Source organism: Pituophis catenifer, unplaced genomic scaffold (genome assembly GCF_029215685.1).
Source record: "Pituophis catenifer annectens isolate HBS135680 unplaced genomic scaffold, rPitCat1.0.hap2 SCAF_5, whole genome shotgun sequence".
Lineage (NCBI taxonomy): Eukaryota > Metazoa > Chordata > Lepidosauria > Squamata > Colubridae > Pituophis > Pituophis catenifer.
The window spans coordinates 10684792-10705279 of record NW_027256885.1 but is presented as its reverse complement, the minus strand read 5'-3'; the positions used below and the strand labels follow the sequence as shown (position 1 = coordinate 10705279).

General features: G+C 46.6%; 1 protein-coding gene across 1 annotated transcript; it reads left to right on the top strand.

The window, feature by feature from the left end:
- The first annotated feature begins 632 nt into the window (after positions 1-632).
- On the top strand, positions 633-19467 carry RPL18 (ribosomal protein L18). Its single transcript, XM_070944357.1, has 7 exons — positions 633-703; positions 7118-7204; positions 8218-8325; positions 8815-8913; positions 9877-10000; positions 10112-10181; positions 19330-19467. The coding sequence occupies exons 1-7, from the start codon at positions 701-703 to the stop codon at positions 19403-19405; spliced, it is 567 nt and encodes a 188-aa protein (XP_070800458.1). The 5' UTR covers positions 633-700; the 3' UTR covers positions 19406-19467.
- The last annotated feature ends 1021 nt before the right edge of the window (positions 19468-20488 follow it).

Sequence of the window (20488 nt, the reverse complement as noted above, 5' to 3'; positions counted from 1 at the left end):
ACCCTCCAGGACATAATAGGATTATCTATCAGCAGAGCTCAGCACATGGTGCAACCAAGCCCCTTCATTACATCAGCCAGCAAGGTTCAACGAAACTTGATTCAGACAAACATGAGTCCACATGGGAGTCTGCAACCAATAGGATACATGCCCTTGCCACAGGAATAGGAAGCTCAAGGTCAAAGCCCAAGAGAGGGTATAAATAACACTCACTCTCCACTCCATGTGGTCAGCTGCCCAGGACCTCAAACCATTAAACCATCCTTCCAAGCAGGCTCCATGTTTCCAGTGTCTTTCTCCCCACTTGGAACTGAACCAGATGAATATTTCTTCCAACACTATTTATCCCCCTTTCCTTTTCTTGCTTTAGTTGGGGGTGGGGGGATGGCGGGTTACTATATCTTATACCGTTTCTGCTTTTTTGATTAAGTTGCTTTTCCAAAAACAAAGTTTCATCTGTATCGAACAGTTACTTATCTCTCTAACGAGATGTAAATCATGGTTAAACCGGAATTTTGATTTCTTGACAACGGACGTCGCTCTACATCTGTCTTACGTTACGTGCGCGGTCTTAACATCACCATAGAGATATAGAATTACCCGGGTTTCCCTTTGCCGGGCTCATCCTTTCGTTCCCATAGCTCTTTGCGCGTCGGCGGCATCTTCCGGCCTCTTTTTTTCCGGCGGTGCCGACGCCACCATGGTAAGGGTTGAGAGGGAAGGGCGTGGGGCTGTTGAATCGGTTGTAATCTTCTCCGGGGAAGCCGCCTGGGGAGCAGGTTGTGTTGTGCTGGTAAAGAAGGAAGCATACAAGTCCTGGAGGCCCAGGATTGAACCCCGATACTAGGGAGGCCTGCCCGCAGAGGGCGGTTGTTGCAGGATGGGGTTCGGGCCTAAGAAAGCTCCCAGTTTGCGGGCGCTCCTAAAGATCGGGCAGAGAAAGAGGCCCGAACACGCGTGCGCGCGACAAGCCTGGGTTAAATTCTTAAATTTCATCTAATTATTTTGGTTGTAATAAAATAACGTTAGATGAAAAATGGGGAGTCTAGTGTCACAAAAGTTTACTTCACATATCCTCTAAAGCACGACGTTATTTTGGAAAAGTGTTTTGGTGCCATGTGACTATTATAAAATAGTGATAGAATAAAGGGCTTCTGGTTTTTTTTTGTTATTTGTCTATTCTTGTTGTTTGAGCAAACTGAGAGGCATAGGATGAGGCATAGGATCCGTAGATGTCATTCAACGAGATCTGATATACACAGCATAGTAGCAGTAGGCATCAAGACACTTTTCTGGATATGGGAATAAATAACAGTATAGAACAAGAGAAAACTCATTGAAAATGAGATGGTGAACCTGATATCGGTACTAAAGAGAAAACAAAGATAGGGGATAGGTCCTTTCGTCATGAAATGTAGATAAATGTGAAGGACGGTGATGCACAAAGAGAATACAGTAGAGAATACAGTCTATAATTTGAGAGGAACACACAAAGGGAAAAGATCATTCTCGGTTGAATGACTTGGAGGGATTGGAAGATGAAATGAATCTGGTTTCCCCATTGACTTGCTTGTCAGGTTGCAAAAAGGTGACCCCAGGACACTGCAACCGTCATAAATGTGAGTCAGTTGTCAAGCATCCGAATGTAAATCATGTGAGCATGGGGATGCTGCAAAGGTCATAAGGGTAAAAAAGGTCATAAGTCACTTTTTTCTGTGCTGTTGTAACTTTGAATGGTCACTAAGCAAACTTGTAAATTGAGGACTACCTGTAGTTCAGTTTAGTTTATTGCAGTCACCTACTTACCTCTGTGTGCTTCCTAGGCTGAAGAATGACAAGGCTAAATCACTTTGTACCTAAAGCAAGACTGGATCTCCCCATTTTCCAGATTACTATCCTAATGCATGAACCACTACACTAAATTCAGAGTAATTTTTTTAAAAAATGCAATTATCAAACTATTGAAATCTAACAATACTAAATGGAACTGCAAAACCTAAATGTGAATAACTTATTTAAAAATTGAAATAAAACTGACTAGCTTGTCTGTGAAAAAAAAGTCCTTATTGGTATGTTGTGGTACCTGGCTGTATTCATTGAGACAGAGCAGATGAGTGAAATTGGTGTTTCTCAAGCTCAACAATTTTAAGATGGGTGGACTTCAGCTCCCAGAATTCCCCAGATAGCATTTGACTAGGGTATTTTGGAAGTTGAAATCCATGCATCTGAAAAGTTCTTGAGGTTGAGAAACACTGGGTCAGATAGTAATGGATATAAGTCTGAATAACTGTGACAGTTGTCTAAAAAGGATAATAACTGCTACTTATGTGAAACAGCATAATAGTATGGTGCAACATGACTGGATGTCTGTTGCTGTTGTGCCATATATCATTCTAATGTATTTTACATTTTGTTCACATGATTTTTACATACATATCTGACTCTAACCCTTACAGGTGGAAAACTATTTGAGAGGGAGATTGTCATTCACAGTGCAATTTTATAAATGCTTACACAGAATATCTTATAATTACAGATAGTTCTCGACTTTACAACAGTTCATTTAGTGACTGTTCAAAGTTACAGCATGTGACTTATGTGATTTATGACCATTTTTCACACTTAATGACTGTTGCAGCATCCTGTGGCCAAGTGATCAAAATTCAGATGCTTGGCAACTGATTCATATTTATGATAGTTACAGTGTCCTGGGGTCATGTGATCCCCTTTTGCGACCTTCTGACAAAGACAATGGGGAAGTCAGATTCACTTACAACTGTGTTACTAACCTAACAGCAGTGATTCACTTAACGGCAATGGCAAGAAAGGTCATAAAATGGAGCCAAACATAACAACTATCTCACTTTGCCACAGAACTTTTGGGCTCAGTTATGGTCATAAGTCGAGGCCTACCCGTATAGGGAAGCAAACTAATGCTCTCAGAGTCTTGAGATTTTTTATAGGCTAGATACTATACTAACCTTCCATGTCAGAAGCACCAAAGTGCTTTGGATCAGGATCAGCCAGTGACGTCACCATTGCCTGGGGCAGTGATGGCGAACCTTTTTCCCGTTGCGTGCCGGAAGTGTGTGTGTACGTGCGTGATAACACGTGCGCGTGCCAGCACCCATAATGCAATGCGGACCCCACCCATGCGCATGCGCACATGACACCCCACGCATGCGCCCCGTATTGCGCACACCTCCACGCATGCATTCTGCATTGCGCATGCGCAGTCCCCCACATACGTTTTGTTCCCCCCCCCCACCGCGGCCTGTTTTGGGCCTCAGAAGGGAAGGGATTGAAGTCCCGGCCCGCTCCTTCTGGCAGCACAAGAACCGCCGCTGCCGGGTTGAAGGGGGTGGGGGTGGGAAGGATCCATTGTTTGGGGCTTCCCTGTCAGCACCGGAGCAGGCTGTCCAGGGAAAGAGATTGAATCCCATGGCCATTCCTTCTGGCAGCGCAAGAACCGCCGCTGCCACGTCAAAGGGGGTGGGGGTGGGAAGGATCCCTTTTCTGGGGCTTCTTGCGCTGCCAGAAGGAATGGCCACAGGATTCAATCTCTTTCCCTGGACAGCCTGCTCCAGTGCTGACAGGGAAGCCCCAGAAAACGGATCCTTCTCACCCCCACCCCCTTTGACTGGGCAGCGGCGGTTCTTGCGCTGCCAGAAGGAATGGCCACGGGATTCAATCTCTTTCCCTGGACAGCTTGCTCCGGTGCTGACAGGGAAGCCCCAGAAAACGGATCCTTCTCACCCCCACCCCCTTTGACTGGGCAGCGGCGGTTCTTGCGCTGCCAGAAGGAATGGCCACGGGATTCAATCTCTTTCCCTGGACAGCCTGCTCCAGTGCTGACAGGGAAGACCCAGAAAACGGATCCTTCTCACCTCCACCCCCTTCCACCTGGCCAGCTGATTGTCATGCACGCATGCACACCAGTAACCCGCAGACTAGCTGGCTGGTGCGCATGCGTGCCCTGGAAACCCGGATGAGGAATGGGTGATGCGACACGTGCCCGGCGATATGGCTCTGCGTGCCACTTCCGGCACGCGTGCCATAGGTTCGCCAACACGGGCCTGGGGGATCCCAGTTGGGACTTCTTTCATGTCCCCATTAATGAGCTCACCAAAGTGGTACCTATTTATTTACTTGTGTTTTCATGCTTTCAAACTGCTAAGGTTGGCAGGAGCTAGAGTGAATTGGCTTACCCTGTCACACAGCAACGCTCTGGCTTCAAATATGGGCCTTTTAATTTGTCAACCCAGCCTCCTTACCATGTGAGCCAATGCATTCCTTATAGATTAGATCCGTGATGGCGAACCTATGGCACGCGTACCACAGGTGGCATGCAGAGCCCTCTCTGCCGGCACGGCAGCCGTCGCCCCAGCCCAGGTCCACCGCACATGCGTGCACCTCCCATCAGCCAGCTGGTCTTCCGTTCTATGCCGCGCATGCACGAAAGCAGAGCGTTCACCGATCTCTGCAGGTTCTACCCTCTGCAGATGCCTCTGCAGGAAACCAGGAGAAAGCTAACACGCGATGGGGGGAGAAACTGCAAAGATCTGAGGAGTACTGGAAGGCAGGAGGCACTCAATGGGGGAGGAACTTTGGAGATCTGGAAGGCAGGAGAAAAGTAGGATTCGATGGAGGAGGAACTTTGGAGATCTGGAAGGCAGGAGAAAAGTAGGATTCGATGGGGGAAGAACTTTGGAGATCGTGGAAGGCAGGAGAAAAGTAGGATTCGATGGGGGAGGAACTTTGGAGATGTGGAAGGCAGGAGAAAAGTAGGATTCGATGGGGGAGGAACTTTGGAGATCTGGAAGGCAGGAGAAAAGTAGGATTCGATGGGGGAGGAACTTTGGAGATCTGGAAGGCAGGAGAAAAGTAGGATTCGATGGGGAGGAACTTTGGAGATCTGGAAGGCAGGAGAAAAGTAGGATTCGATGGGGAGGAACTTTGGAGATCTTGGAAGGCAGGAGAAAAGTAGGATTCGATGGGGGAAGAACTTTGGAGATCGTGGAAGGCAGGAGAAAAGTAGGATTCGATGGGGGAGGAACTTTGGAGATGTGGAAGGCAGGAGAAAAGTAGGATTCGATGGGGGAGGAACTTTGGAGATCTGGAAGGCAGGAGAAAAGTAGGATTCGATGGGGGAGGAACTTTGGAGATCTGGAAGGCAGGAGAAAAGTAGGATTCGATGGGGAGGAACTTTGGAGATCTGGAAGGCAGGAGAAAAGTAGGATTCGATGGGGAGGAACTTTGGAGATCTTGGAAGGCAGGAGAAAAGTAGGATTCGATGGGGGAAGAACTTTGGAGATCGTGGAAGGCAGGAGAAAAGTAGGATTCGATGGGGGAGGAACTTTGGAGATGTGGAAGGCAGGAGAAAAGTAGGATTCGATGGGGGAGGAACTTTGGAGATCTGGAAGGCAGGAGAAAAGTAGGATTCGATGGGGGAGGAACTTTGGAGATCTGGAAGGCAGGAGAAAAGTAGGATTTGATGGGGGAGGAACTTTGGAGATCGTGGAAGGCAGGAGGCAGCTCTTTAGCACAGCTAAAGGACAGCTCTTTAGTCAGATCTCTCCCCCGTACATGTGCGGCTCTTTTAAACAGGGAAAGAAGACAGGCAAGAGAATGAACACGTGTAGCAGGAAGCTCTGGTGTTGCTTGATCATCAGCCAAGCTCATCAGAATTTCGGCTCTAGAGCCATCCCAAACCCCACAGCCCATGAGCGAGGCGGAAGAAGGGAAAAGACCCTCTCTTTTCAGTTTCCCATCGGGCTGGCTCTGCCAAAGGCTGCCTCCCAATCTCGGAGCCAGTTCCCTCCTAAAGTTTCAAGGGCCACCACATGATTTCCATGAACTTGAGCTGAGCAGAATTGTGGGGCAGAGCGAATGTGGCGGCTCCTGTTTTTCCCAGCTGTCGAGTGCTCATTTAGAGAAGAGCTGGGGAAACAGGCAAGGCGCGGTGGCGGCGGCAGGCAGGTAGGTGTCGGGGAAGCGCTGAGGGCAGCATATGCATCTTTGGGCTTTCCACTTAGGTGGCGATAGGTGCAGCCTGTCCCCCGTCCACCACCTGCTCGACCTGCAGCTCCCAGTGGGAAGGAGCCCAGGCAAGCCTCGCGTTTGGAGCTTCCTCGGGGGGCAGTCTCGGCCCAGCCATCTTGGCAGCGCCATGCGCCAGGTGCGGAACAGCTGTCTCACCAGGGAACGGGGCTGGTACCTAGTTGTCCTCTGGTAAGAGGTATGCCGGCCCACTTGGAAAAAGTGGGGGGGCGCATGGGGGGGCACGCATGCTCAGTGTGGGCGCATGTGTAGCGGGAGCGTGGGGGGTGTCGTGCACGCATGCGTAAATGGGAGCATGCATTGCATTATGGGTTCCGGCACGCGGGAGCGCAACAGCGCTCGCCAGCTCAGATTTTTGGCACGCAATGCCAAAAAGGTTCGCCATCACTGGACTAGATGCTATTGTACTGGAGATTAGATTTTGATACAAACATATCAGAAGTTTTGGAGTATGCCTGCTCCAGCAGTAGTCCCTGATATTTTGCAGATCCTGATTAGAGTTTAATTAGAGCACTTTGATTTTGTCCAAGCTAAACTCTTATTTGACACCAGAAGTTTATATAATATAATGCCAAAATACAGGTAGTCCTCGACTTATGACCACAATTGAGCCCAAAATTTCTGTTAAGTGAGACCTTTGTTAAGTGAGTTGTGCCCCATTTTATGACCTTTCTTGTCACGGTTGTTAAATGAATCACTGCAGTTGATAAGCTAGTAACACAGTTGTTAAGTGAATCTGGCTTCCCCATTGACTTTGCTCATGAGAAGGTCACAAAAGGGGATCATATGACCTTGGGGCACAGCAACAGTCATAAATATGAACCAGTTGCCAAGCATCTGAATTTTGATCACATGATCATGGGGATGATACAAAGGTCGTAAGTGAAAAATGGTCATAAGTAACTTTCATTGCCGCCGTAACTGAACGATCACTAAATGAACAGTTGTAAGTCGGGGACTACCTGTATAAAGAAACAAGATAATTTTTTATTTGTCAGGGAAACGGCATATATGAGATATTTCCACTAACCTGAATATTTCTCTTGTTTGTCACCAGGGAATTGATATTCGCCACAACAAGGACCGTAAGGTTCGACGTAAGGAGCCCAAGAGTCAGGATATTTATCTTCGTCTCTTAGTTAAGGTGAGAGCCACGTTTTGCATTTCCATGAAGAAATGTAAAGACATATGGGTATTGGGGGAGGGAGTTATACTTGACAGCAGTGTGCTATATGTATAAAGGTTCTAGGTGTCATCATTGATCACTTTTGCACGATATTCTCAGTTGCTGGGAATCCATTAGCAGTATTTAGATTTAATTTTAGACCGTTCATTTCTTGAATGTACCATATTTTTCAGTGTATAAGTGGGTGGAAATGTCTGTGCGTCTTATACAGCTAATGATTCTGAAGCCCCGCCCACCTGCCGGCCCCCACCCTTTGGCCTCTGCCTCCCAGCAATTTGCCTCCTTGCAGCAAACAGCCTGGTCAGCTTCAGCACAGCCTGATTTAGGACGAGCAGCTGATTGGTGGTTCGATCTGCCTCCCAGAATACCGCCTATCAGCTGTTCCAGGCTGTGGGGATCGCCACCGCCCATTGCCGCTGCCGCCTATCGTGACCTCCACGCGCCCCATTTTCGGCCTCCGTGCGCCCCATTTTCGGCCCGTTCCAGGCGGTGGGGATCCCCGCCACCACCTAACCCTGCCACCTGGAATGGGCCAAAAATGGGGTGCATGGAGGTGGCGATAGGTGGCAACGGTGGTGATCTTCACAGCCTGGAACAGCTGATAGGCAGTATTCTGGGAGGCAGATCCAACCACCAATAAGCTGCTTGTGCTGAATCAGGTGGTAACCAAGGGTATGTTTATGCAATTAAGTAATTCAGCTTTATCTCCACTCAGTCCAGCGTTTTGCCTCTTGATTCCATTGAGTAGCCTGGGCAGTGACCCCTTTCATAATGATCCTGGCGATATTAGGAGATAGTGGGCTGTTCTTTGTGGTGATATTTGAGGAAAGGGTGGGCTTCATTTGCAAAGGTCTTATATTGAATAAAGTGGGCTATAAAATGCTCTGGATTTGAGGCTAATTTCCAGGTGCCTTGGGGCAGGGAGAGAGAATAACGGCGTATATTTGGAGGTTTAATTTCCACTTTCTCAGCTTTACAGATTCCTGGCTCGCCGGACCAATGCCAAATTCAACAAGGTGATACTCAAACGGCTGTTCATGAGCCGCACCAACCGGCCTCCATTGTCCGTGTCTCGCTTGGTAAGTGCAGAGTCTTCAATTCTCTTATCACTTTTCTCTTTCTTCTTGGTCCTTCAGTTACCCCTCAGTTTTAGTTTTTTCTCTCTGTTTGGTTTGTTGTTGCCATTGTTCTTTTCCTGTTAAAGGAACAGGTGGTGCCACCTCTGCTGTGGTTTTGACCAAATGGAGAAAAAAGAAAAGAAGGATGGAAGTTGGTATCAGTGATGAGCTCAAGAGCAGAACCGTAGTAATATTCCAACAGAAGAGAATGTTAGTAACTCAAGAGTCCTTGGTGTTCTCTGAGCTCAGTTTTCCTGCAGACGTTTCATTATCCAACTAGAAATGTCTGCAGGAAAACAACGAAGCTCAGAGAGCACAGCAATATTCCCTTCCTGATTCGAATAGATTGTAGCTAAAAGCAATGCTGCTAAAGGACCAATAAAACCTCTGTTGATAAAGGCAAATTGGTCAGGACTTGCATGCTAACTTGATCACTCTTTTACTCTCTAGAGCAGTAAAATGAAGCTCCAAGGGCGGGAAAACAAAACTGCTGTTGTGGTGGGCACAGTGACGGATGATGTTCGCATCCAGGAAATTCCCAAACTGAAGGTATCCTGACTAGTGGAATTCAGATGGGAGGAGACACAGAGCAAGGGGACAGATTTCTTGACACCTCAGATTTCATAAACTAGAGGAAAATACTATATATGAGTGTACAGTAAATACAGAAATGTATGCAAAAATGTGGTGTATCTCTTCAGTAAATATTTACAGTATCCATTATCCCATCATAAGAACACCTGAATTGAGTTTGATGAATCATTGATCAAAGCTTTGTGCTCGAGAAAGAGAATGCTTGTTTTTTAGATAAACTGCATTGCTGCTGATTCTATCCAAAGGAGAAATGCAATTTTTATGAGTGCTTTTCTTTAAAATATTTTTAATATTCTGAACCTTAGCTTCCTGACTAATCATGTCTCATTGTAGTCAATTGATTAAAGGTATATTTGATTCCTAGTTACAATAATTGAGATGTAGGTGAGATTGTAAATAGAAATGTCTTTTCTCATTTGTGTGGGTTCAATTCCTATCTGTTACTACAATGGAAACAGTCAAAAAATGTTGCTACACATGTTCACAAGCTTGCCCGCCATTTTATCCATATGCAAAATAATCTAAAATTATGGATGCATAAAATCCTTTCCTGCAGGCAACATGGTCTCATTCATATTTTCCAAATGTGGATTAGCCAGTTTGGTATAGCAGTTAAGACACCAGGCTAGAAACCAGAGGACTCTGAGTTTTAGTCCTGCCTTAGGCACGAAAGCCTGCTGAGTCACTGAGCGAGTCACTCACTCTCAGTTCAGTCCACCTCACATAGTTGTTGTTGTGGGGAAAATCGGAGGAGGAAGGAGTATTAGGTATATTCGTGCCTTGAGTTATTATTAAAGTAATAAAGTTGGGACAAAAATCAAAATAATGACCCCCATGGCTAATAAGGGCTACCTGTGCTTGCTTTTTTTTATTTTTGAGGATTCTCACGTTGCAAATTGGTTTTTTTCTCTTCCCCAGATTTGTGCCCTCAGAGTCACACAGGGAGCCCGCCGACGCATCCTGAAAGCTGGAGGCCAGATCATGACTTTTGACCAGTTAGCCATGGCTGCCCCTAAGGGCCAGGGAACTATTTTACTTTCTGGTGAGTCAGGAGAGGACATTACACTTTCCAGAGTTGTGAAGTTTTTATTGGTCTTAGTGCTGCTGATATCTCAGCCTGACTGAAAGATCTCTCTGAACTTACCTTCTGCAGGACCCAGAAAGGCCCGCCAAGTTTATCAGCATTTTGGCAAGGCTCCTGGCACCCCCCACAGCCACACTAAGTGAGTATTCCAGACCATTAGGTTTTCTTCTGGGCAGTTTGGTCTTACCTATTTTGTCTCTGATTTTCAAAGACATACGGTGGTTCAAAATCATGACCACTTTTTAAAAGACTGAATTTGTGCTTTTGCTCATTACTTACTCTTCTGCACTAGCACTTTTGGTTTCTAAGTGTACAGGTAGTCCTTGACTTATGATCACAATTGAGCCCAAAATTTCCCTTGCTAAGCGAGACAATTGTTAAATGAGTTTTGCCTCATTTTACGACCTTTCTTGCCACAGCTGTTAAGTGAATCTGGCTTCCCCATTGATTTTGCTGGTCACTGTCACAAAAGGGGATCACATGACCCAGGGATACTGCAACCCTCATAAATACCTGCCAGTTGCCAAGCATCCAAATTGTGATCATTTGACCATGGGGATGTTGCAATGGTGATGTGAAAACTGGTCATAAGTCACTTTTTTCAGTGCTGTTATAACTGAACGATCACTAAACAAATTGTTGTAAGTCAAGGACTAGCTCTAATGCTTGCTTCTCCTGATCTGGCTCACACTCTTTCTGATGCTTTGCATCCACCTTGTTTGAAAGGGGACGCACAGGAAAGGGGGGGAGGCAGAAGTAAGTGTCTTCCAGGCCATGCAGCAGCCAGTGCCTTCTGGAATGGGGGGGGGGGGGGGGAAGAAACTATATCAAAGTCTTTCCCTGTGGATCTGCGAACTTCATGATACTTCTGGAACAGTCAATAACACAGCTGTGCATACACCGCATCCAGGAACAGCCACTGTGGGTCAGTTGTGTTGAGCATTCTGAAAGGTAGGGCTGTTTCAAGGAGGGATGCTTTGTGAAGTACTATTTTCAGATTTTCAAGGAAATCTGAACACACATAATGCTCCAAGTCCAATGGTTGTCTTGGAAAGGTCAATTAACCTAATGCTCCAGGATGATGCTTTGTAATTGGAAGGCATTTTCAAAGTTTCCCTGAATGATTAAATATACTGGGAAGATTTGAGAAACTGCACGAGTTGACCCCTGTAGAAGGTTATTTCTTAGGTCTTGGATATACAGGTCGTACTCTACTTACAACCGGTTGCTGAATGACCATTTGAAATTATAAATTTGTAAAGCACATCTGGCTGTCAAAAGATGTTGCGCCAATACACGTAGGGTCATGTGACTGCATTTCAAGTGCTTGGCAGTCAGTTTGCCTTTACGACTGGTTGCGCTGTTCCAGTCACACAACCATGATTTGCTATATTTTTTTGCCAGTTTCTGGCCAAAAAAACGTCCATTCAAAAGAATGGGTTCACACTTACGATCAAAAGGCTTGCATAACAGCTGCAGATTCACTTAATGACTGTCACAAAAAGATGTAAAATCGTGTCCAGTCACTTGGGCACCTCAACTTAACCATCCTAATGACTTAATGTCTATGGAGATTCTCAGTCATCCAGGTCATGGTTGTCCCAAAGGTGCTTCTTTCAAGAGGTAACTGGACTTTTTGGGTTTTCTTTAACGACATTTCACTTCTCATCCAAGAAGCTTCTTCAGCTCTAACTGGGTGGTGGGGAATGGAAGGATTTATACTCCTTGCAGACAGCTGGTCATTTGCATTCTTTTAGAGTCATTGAGGTCACCTGGAGGTTTATCTGTCATCAGGATCACCTGAGTGGTGCAAATTGGTGTGGAGCCTTCTTGGAACTGTTGAAAGGACTGTGTTGTAGATTGGAGATAGATGTCATATCCCTCCCCCTCTGTTGAGAGAGGGCTGTTCAGTTTTGACATAGATAGAATCTTTAACCCCTCTTTCACAATTGAACAACAGAGGGGAAGGGATAGACATCATCTATCTCCAATCTACAACACAGTCCTTTCAACAGTTCCAAGAAGGCTCCACACCAATTTGTACCACTCAGGTGACCCTAATGACAGCTAAATCTCCAGGTGACCTTAATGACTTGCTAAAATAATGCAAATGTCCAGCTGTCTGCAAGGAGTATAAATCCTTCCATTCCCCATCATCCAGTCAGAGCTGAAGAAGCTTCTTGGATGAGAAGTGAAACGTCTTCAAAGTCCAGTTGCCTCTTGAAAAAAAGCACCTTTGGGACTATCCTAATGACTTATGACTGGAAATCCAGTCCCAATTTCAGCAATAAATTGAGTGCCAGAAATGCAGTCATGTGACTGTTGGCATGATGTTTTATGACAGCCAGAAGTGCTTTACAAACTTGTAATTTCAAATGGTCATTCAGCAACCAATATAAGTTGAGGACTACGTGTATAACAGTTGTTTATCTTGTTAAGTCTTTTACAGTGTTATCAGTGAGAAATTTGCTCTTAGAATGATAGCTGAGGATTTTTGCCCAGTTGATAGAAAAAATAGGTACCAGAATGGAGAAATCTGCTTTAAATTCCTGAGAAAACATCGGGTACTGAAATTTACCATACCAAATTATTAGATAAACTAAAGCTTTAATCCTCTGCTCATATTTCTCCCTTGCGCTGTTTAGAGAGACCATTGACTGGGGCTATATCTTGTCCAATTGGTCCATGACTGAGCAATAATTTGAATAAACACGCCTCCTCTTCCTGCTTGTCCCCAGTTCTTTGCTCAGTCCGATCCATGAAACTTGTCTTTCTTTCGCTCTTCATTTCTGGACTCTCTAAACCTTGCTAAATTCTCTAACCTTTCCCCTGCTGGCTAATTTTTCCTTTTTAGGATATTTTTAGACCATTTAGGGGAAAACTGAGAAGCCGATTCTACCGCTGCTCAGCTGAGCCGCGGTCCTTGCACTTACAACCACTGGAACACTTTGAATTTCAAGCCTTTTTACTGTGAGTTGTCGGGCTGCGCGGGGGGGGGGGGGGCGTTTCGTTGGTCCTTGCGCTGCGGGGATAGAGGGGAGGCTTCGTTCTGACGTAGCCCAGCTCCCACGCTTCGTCCAAGCCGCCATTAACTGGGACTATTCTGTTAGCCCCTATAACTGTGGTGGAGCTGAGGGGAGCTCTCAACGGAGCAGTTTGTCTGTTCCGGAGCTGATTACTGCCCTTATTATTATACTGAACTTGGCTGCTGAAGGTTGCAACGTGGGATGTTCACTGATTATTTTTCTCTGCCACTACAGCCGCTTTCTCTATCGCCTCAATAGCGGCCGCCATTTTGAATCGCTCCACTGCTGACTCATAGCGGCGCCATTTTGTTGCCTGTGGTGGTGGGGGGTGGCTCCCTCATCCCTTGAGGCTATTTCTTATCAAGGAATCACTGCATGACCACTATTCCTTTGGTACATTTGTTTCTCGCTTCTGATGTTACAAGCAGTATCACCTTTTAATTAAACTTCATATTTTTTTGTCTTCAGGCAGTATTCCAGAATGCCTAATCGCAGCCGTTCTAAAAAGTGCTCTCAGCCCTCCTCTCAGAAGGAGGGAAGCTCCAAGGGCAAGCATTCCACTAAGAGACCAGCTTCCCAGCTTGCCTCCACTTCTTCTGCAGCTGCAGAGAGGGATGCAAAGCGAAGGCACCTGGCCTTAGACAAGCAATTTGACAAGGCCAAACGACAAACAGAGGCCATTGTTCATCCTCCACCCGCCATCATGCTCATTCAGTCTGCTTCCCCTCAGGAATAGTCCATTTCTGTCCAACCACCTCAGGAGGTTTCTTCCTGGTCTCCCAACAGGTCTACCACTGCTATGGATGACCAGTCCATTGTTAGAGAGGTCTTTGCTCAGGGAGCTGATGTCACTCCACCTGTGCAAGCTCAAGTTTCTTCTTCTCCATCTCCAGCCACTTTCACTCACACCTCTGCAGGTCTCAGGAGGAGGAGAGGAGAAGGAGGAGTCCTTTCCTGAAAAAACCCACTCATCGGGTCTCTTTAAACATGAACTATTCAAGACCTTGCTACACAAAGCCAGAGTCACTGCAAACATGGGCGTTTCGTCCTCTGGTTCCAAGACGGCTTCGGATCAACAGGATTCCAACACTCACCTATTTTCAGAAGCAGTGACAGAGCAGGAAGTTTTTTTTTAATTTTTTTATTTTTTTTATTTGATTTATATGCCGCCCTTCTCCGGAGACTCAGGGCGGTTTACAATGCGTTAAGCAATAGCCTTCATACTTTTGTATATTTATACAAAGTCAGTTTATTGCCCCCACAAACTGGGTCCTCAATTTACCTACCTTAGAAAGGATGGAAGGCTGAGTCAACCTTGAGCCTGGTGAGATTTGAACTTACAGTAATTGCAGACAGCTGGTGTTAATCACAATGCTATCAGTCTGCTGAGCCACCAGGAAGTTGTTCCTTCACCCAAATTATTTCTTGACACAGTGCAACGCCAATGGGCCCAACCTGGCTCCATTTCCACCCCAAGCGGTTTAGACAAGAAGCTTTACTCCACTGAACAGGAATTCGAGGAACTGCTTAAGTTACCTTCGATTGATGCCCCAATGGCCAGTCTCACCTCTTCCAGTCTCCTTCCATTGGATGCAGCTGAGGGTCTCCGTGCAGAGGATAAGCGGGCAGAAACTTCCACTCACAAGACCCATCAAGCCACCGCTTGGGCTATCAAGTCGTCCACTGCAGCTTCCTTCTTTGCACGTACATCACTCATTTGGCTTTGCCAAATGCAAAGTAGAGCGTCCCCCGAGGACACACGGCTGCACCAAGATATCAGCAAGCTCATTGCCGCCACGGAATACATGGCAGATGCCACCCTTAATTCTGCCAAGTTCGCATCTAGAGCCATGGCTTCCAACATAACATCTCGTCTCCTTTGGCTCCGCCACTAGCAAGCAGACATGAAGACGAAGTGGCGCCTTGCAACGGCCCCCTTCAAGGGTGACAATCTTTTTGGCAAAGCATTGGACCCCATATTGGTGGAAGGTAGGGACAAGAAAAAGATTCTCCCCTTTTCTTCCAGGCGCTCAGACAGATGCTCTGCCTTCCCTTACCGTAGGCAGACCTTTCGGCCAACAGACCCAGGTTTCCATTCTCCGGCCCCCTCCCGTTCATTCAACCCTATGGCCAACAGATTTCAGGACAGACAACAATTCAGGGACCGCAACCATCAGGCCCAATCCAAGCGGCCCTTTTGGGGTTCCACTTTTCGCCCCTATCGCAGAAAGTGAAACTCATAGCTCTCCGGACTGCATTGGTAGTCGTCTGGCCCTCTTTGCCCATAACTGGCGTTCCACGACCACCGATGCTTGGGCCATACAGACAGTTTCCCTAGGTGTCACCTTAGAATTTGTTTCCACACCCCCTCGACGATTTATCAGGAGTTCTACTTCTTCTGACCCGGCCAAAAGGTCTGCAATGGACGCCGAGATCCAACACCACCTTTCAATTCGAGCCATTGAACCGGTTCCTCCAGAACATCGCAGAACTGGTTTTTATTCTATTCTATTCTTAGTTCAGAAAAAATTGGGGGGTAACAGGGCCATTTTGGACTTGAAGCGCCTGAACGTTCACATCAAATATAGGTGTTTCAAGATGCATTCCCTACATTCTATCCTGGCAGGCATTAGAATTGGAGACTATCTGGCATCCATAGACCTGCGGGAAGCTTATCTACATGTTCCCATTCAACCATCCCACAGACGGTTCCTCAGGTTTTGTTACCGGGGGGGGGCATTTCCAATACAGGGCTCTTCCCTTTGGACTCTCCTCCGCCCCCCGTATTTTTACTAAGCTTCTCGATGTGGTGTCAGCACATTTGCGGGCCTCACCCATCAGAGTTCAATGCTATCTCGATGATATTCTTATCCAGTCTTCATCATTTCAACTAGCTCATTTGGATCTTCAAACCACCATCGATGCCCTTCACCTTCACGGGTTCACCGTGAATTGGGAAAAGAGCCAGCTTTTACCGTCCACCGATCTGGTTCATCTGGGAGTGCGCATAGACACAAAAGCGGGCCTCATGTTCCTATCACAGGAACGCCAGGACAACATCAGGGCCACAGTGACACAGGTCAGATCACTCCACAAAGTTCCTCTTCTCCTCTCCCAACTGCTCGACCAAATGATTTCCTGCCTCTCAATCGTCCCTTGGGCAAGGCTCCACTCCCGTCAACTCCAGTGGCTCCTCCTTCCCAGCCAGAAGGCGGGCATCAGCAATTCCACCTTCCGCATCAGGGTTCCTCGGAAGGTTGTCTCTTCTCTCAAATGGTGGACATCCACGGCCCTAAAAAAAAAAAGGTCCTCCTTCCTCGATCCACAGCGACTGATCCTGACAACGGACGCCAGCCTGTTCAGCTGGGGTGCGCATTTCAATGGTTGGATCACCCAGGGTCGTTGGACGCCAGTGGACCTTCGACACGACATCAGCTGGCTGGAACTACGAGTGGCCCATTTTGCCCTACGGCACTTCCATCACCAACTCTCCGGTCAGCAAATCCTACTCAGGACAGACAACGTCATCACCAAGGCCCATATCAGCCGTCAGGGCGGGACACGGTCCAGGGCCCTCATGACTGAGGCCGCAGAGCTGGGAGCCTGGGCTGAGAGGCACCTTCTTTCCCTACAGGCGGAACATATTGTGGGCTCCTCGAACCTTCAAGCGGACTGGCTGAGCAGGACAGCCATCGACCCAGCAGAGTGGCAATTACATCCCGATCTATTCTGTCAGCTGGTACTCCGCTTCAGCCAACCTCAAATGGATCTGTTTGCCACTCCGACCAATACCCAGGTGCCTCGATTTATCTCCAGGTACTGGAATCCGCAGGCAGAGGGAACCAACGCCCTCCGCTACAAATGGCCGCCCGGCCTTCTCTACGCTTTTCCTCCGATTCCTCTCATTCCTCGGGTCATCCGGAAGATCCTGGAGGAGGAAGCAGAGGTCATCCTCATAGCCCCGTATTGGCCCCGTCGCCCCTGGTTCGCGGATCTCGGGGAGCTTTCGAAGGTCAGGCCTTGGCGAATTCCCTCGGATCAGGTATGTCTCATTCAAGGGGCAGTCCACCATCCAGAACCCCAGTGGTTACAACTAACTGCCTGGCTGTTGAACGGCAGATCCTGAAGGATGAACACTTTTCTTCCGAGGTGATTTCCACTATGCTTGCTTCCCGCAGAAAATCCACCATTCGGATTTATGATGCTACCTGGTCTTCTTTTTGTAGATGGTGTGCCTTTTCTAACGCAGAACCGGCTCACGCTTCCGTTCCACATATATTGGAATTCCTCCAGGCGGGTCTCAAGGGCGGCCTTGCAGTCAACACTCTGCGACGGCAGGTTTCAGCCTTGACGATGATTATTCCCTGCCAGGAACACGGTTCATTATCTCATCACCCACGTGTTCGTGGTTTTCTCAGAGGGGCGTCAAATCTCCGACGTCCCACAGTCCACAGATTCCCTTCCTGGGACCTCAGCCTCGTCCTGCAGGTACTTATGGATTCCCCCTTCAAACCCCTATCCTCCATCTGCCTGAAGTTTCTCACCTTTAAAGTAGCCTTCCTTATCGCAGTTACGTCCGCTCATCGCGTTGGTGAATTGGCCCTATCTACGCGAGGGGACTTGTGCATCTTCCATACTGATCGAGTGATCCTACGACGACCCTACCGTCCTCCCAAAAATCAATTCATGGTTCCACAGAACTCAGGAGATTGTACTACCCGATTTTTGCCCTAACCCGGTCCATCCCACTGAACGACGTTGGCACTCCCTGGATGTACGACGGGCTCTCAAAAGGTATCTCCACAGGACAGCCTCCTTCCGCAAAACGGAATTGTTGTTTGTGTCTTTCCAACCCACCTCTCTCGGATCACGAGTTTCCTCTTCCACCATCTCCCATTGGCTTAAAGCGTGCATTGCATTGGCCTATGAACGCAGGAACAAGGCGCTCCCTGGCAGTATCACAGTGCATTCGACACGCAGCGTGGCTACCACCGTGGTTTGGGCCACACAGGCGTCTCTTCTGGAGATCTGCAAGGCCGCAACATGGAGTTCCCCGACATCCTTCATCCGGCATTACAAAATAGATAAATTTGCCTCGGCCGAGGCCGCCTTTGGTCGTAGAGTCCTTCAGCAGGTCCTCGATCCTGTAGATCCGTCTGCCTCCTCTTCTTCCCGCCCTAGGGATAGTTAGCTTGGGTATATCCCAGTCAATGGACTCTCTAAACAGCGCAAGGGAGAATGAACATTGGACTTACCTGAAGGTTCCTTCTCCTTGCACTGTGTGAGAGTCCATACCCTCCCTATTGTCATTCCTTCCTTGTCTATCCTTTTTTCTCTCTTCCACTTTCGCTCAAGTCATTTGGTTCTTGGGATCCGGACTTCGCCGGCGAACTGGGGAGAAGCAGGAAGAGGAGGCGTGTTTATTCAAATTATTGCTCAGTCATGGACCAGTCGGACAAGATATAGCCCCAGTCAATGGACTCTCACACAGCGCAAGGAGAAGGAACCTTCAGGTAAGTCCAATGTTCATTTTCTTGGGGGAAAATGTTTGCACTCTATGGGATTACTACCTGAATAGGCATGCTCAGAACTAAGTTGAAAGAGATATTTTTGTCTCTTCATCTTTGAATCTCACTATATTTTTAGATCACCTCAGAAGATGTTAGTGAATCTTTCAGCTTTGCTGGAAAGTAAGAAGGAAACTTTATGACATGTTTACCACTGTTCCTACATGTGTATATTTTGCAGTAACTTTAAAAAGAGGTGCTTAACATGAATTGAAAAGCTATGACTTGGCAATTACTTGTTTCCTGTAATATATTAAGGGATTTTTTTCCCAAGCTTAACGTGGAAAAATGGATTGTGTTTTGTAATATCTGCAGCCATTGAACCATCTCAACTTATTAACAGGTTTGGGCTGCAATTCAGGCTGCAATTCTTACATAATTTCCCATGATCTACTGGCTAAGTGTTGTAGGAATAAAAAAAATCCCACTGAACACTTATTCTTGGGATTAGAGGAATTTTTAAAGGCTAAAAATTAAACAATTTAAAAGCTAGAAACTATAGTTACTTGTTTTTCCACTTAAGAGAGAATCCTGTTGGATTAGGGAGCTGAAGAAAAATGAATGGAAATGGGAAGCCACATTTTGCGACCTTTTTTGAATTTCAAAACACATGTGTTTTTGTTCTCTGCGTAAAAGTGGGATGCAACAATAGGCCATTTATCTTGCTCACACACACACTCTTCTTTTTTTCCAGGCCATATGTTCGATCCAAGGGACGGAAATTTGAACGAGCTCGAGGTCGCCGTGCCAGTCGAGGCTACAAAAACTAGAATGTTTCATAAAAAAATGTAAAAGCAAATATAAGTCAATTAAATTTTTTTGCTCAAATTAATATTCTGACAGCATCTTTTTGCTTTGGTCAGAGTCCAGCAGGCAAAGGTCCTGTTGAGTCACAACAGAATTCGAGTTTTCACTTTAAAATACATTCTTCTCCCAATAAATCTTTACCTTCTGTAATTAATAACTCACATGGTAAGTAAAAAGGCAGTTATTGTAAGAGGTTTAGTATAAATGTTGACTAGTTAAAGACCAGATAAGCATGATAAAAGTGGCACTTTGGTGGTTCAAAAAATGTTTTGAAATTGCAATAAATTTCAGAGCATAAAGACTTCCTTGGAAGATATTTTAAAAAAATAAAATAAAAATAGAAATAGCTTCCCAACCTAGTCTTTAAGCACTAATTTGGTAGCCATTGGTGACCCAGAATTAGACGCTGTCGTCAGAATATTCCAATAAAAAACCCAAAGAGGAAACCACAAGCAATAAATCTTACTGTCAGCCTTGGAAGCCATATTAGGCCGGAAGCTTCAATGCTGCCATCTCCTCGTGTGTGGGAAAGTAGGAGGGGGGATTTAGGAGAGGAGAATTAGTAGACATAATAGCATTCTTCCTATCGGTCAAGGTCAGGGGCTGAGTCGAGGTGGGTTGATTGGAGCATGTGACCGACTGAGGAGAAATGGGATGGTTTGGGGAGCTTTGAATTACTGAAGGAAAGCCCGGGCTTTTCAGATTCGGGATTTCCCAGATGTGCCAGTTTGCCTATTCTAGTAAAGAGGACTTTGGAAAATGCTTGCTTCCATGCCTTTACTTGGAGAGGGGTTTTTTTCTGGAATGCTGACATTATCCAAAGCCTAGAATGTACTCCATGACACCTGCTGAGATGACTGAATTGAGGAAGTACATTGACACCAACCTAGCCAGAGGGTTCATCGAGCCTGCGAAATACACCATGGCCGCCTGTGATTGACAGGAAAACCCCATTACCGTTTTAAAGAGACAGAGACTAAAATAATCCTGGGACAGAGTTTATTCTTTGCAAAGGGCCTTTCTCTCTGGAGGAGAGGAAAGATGGA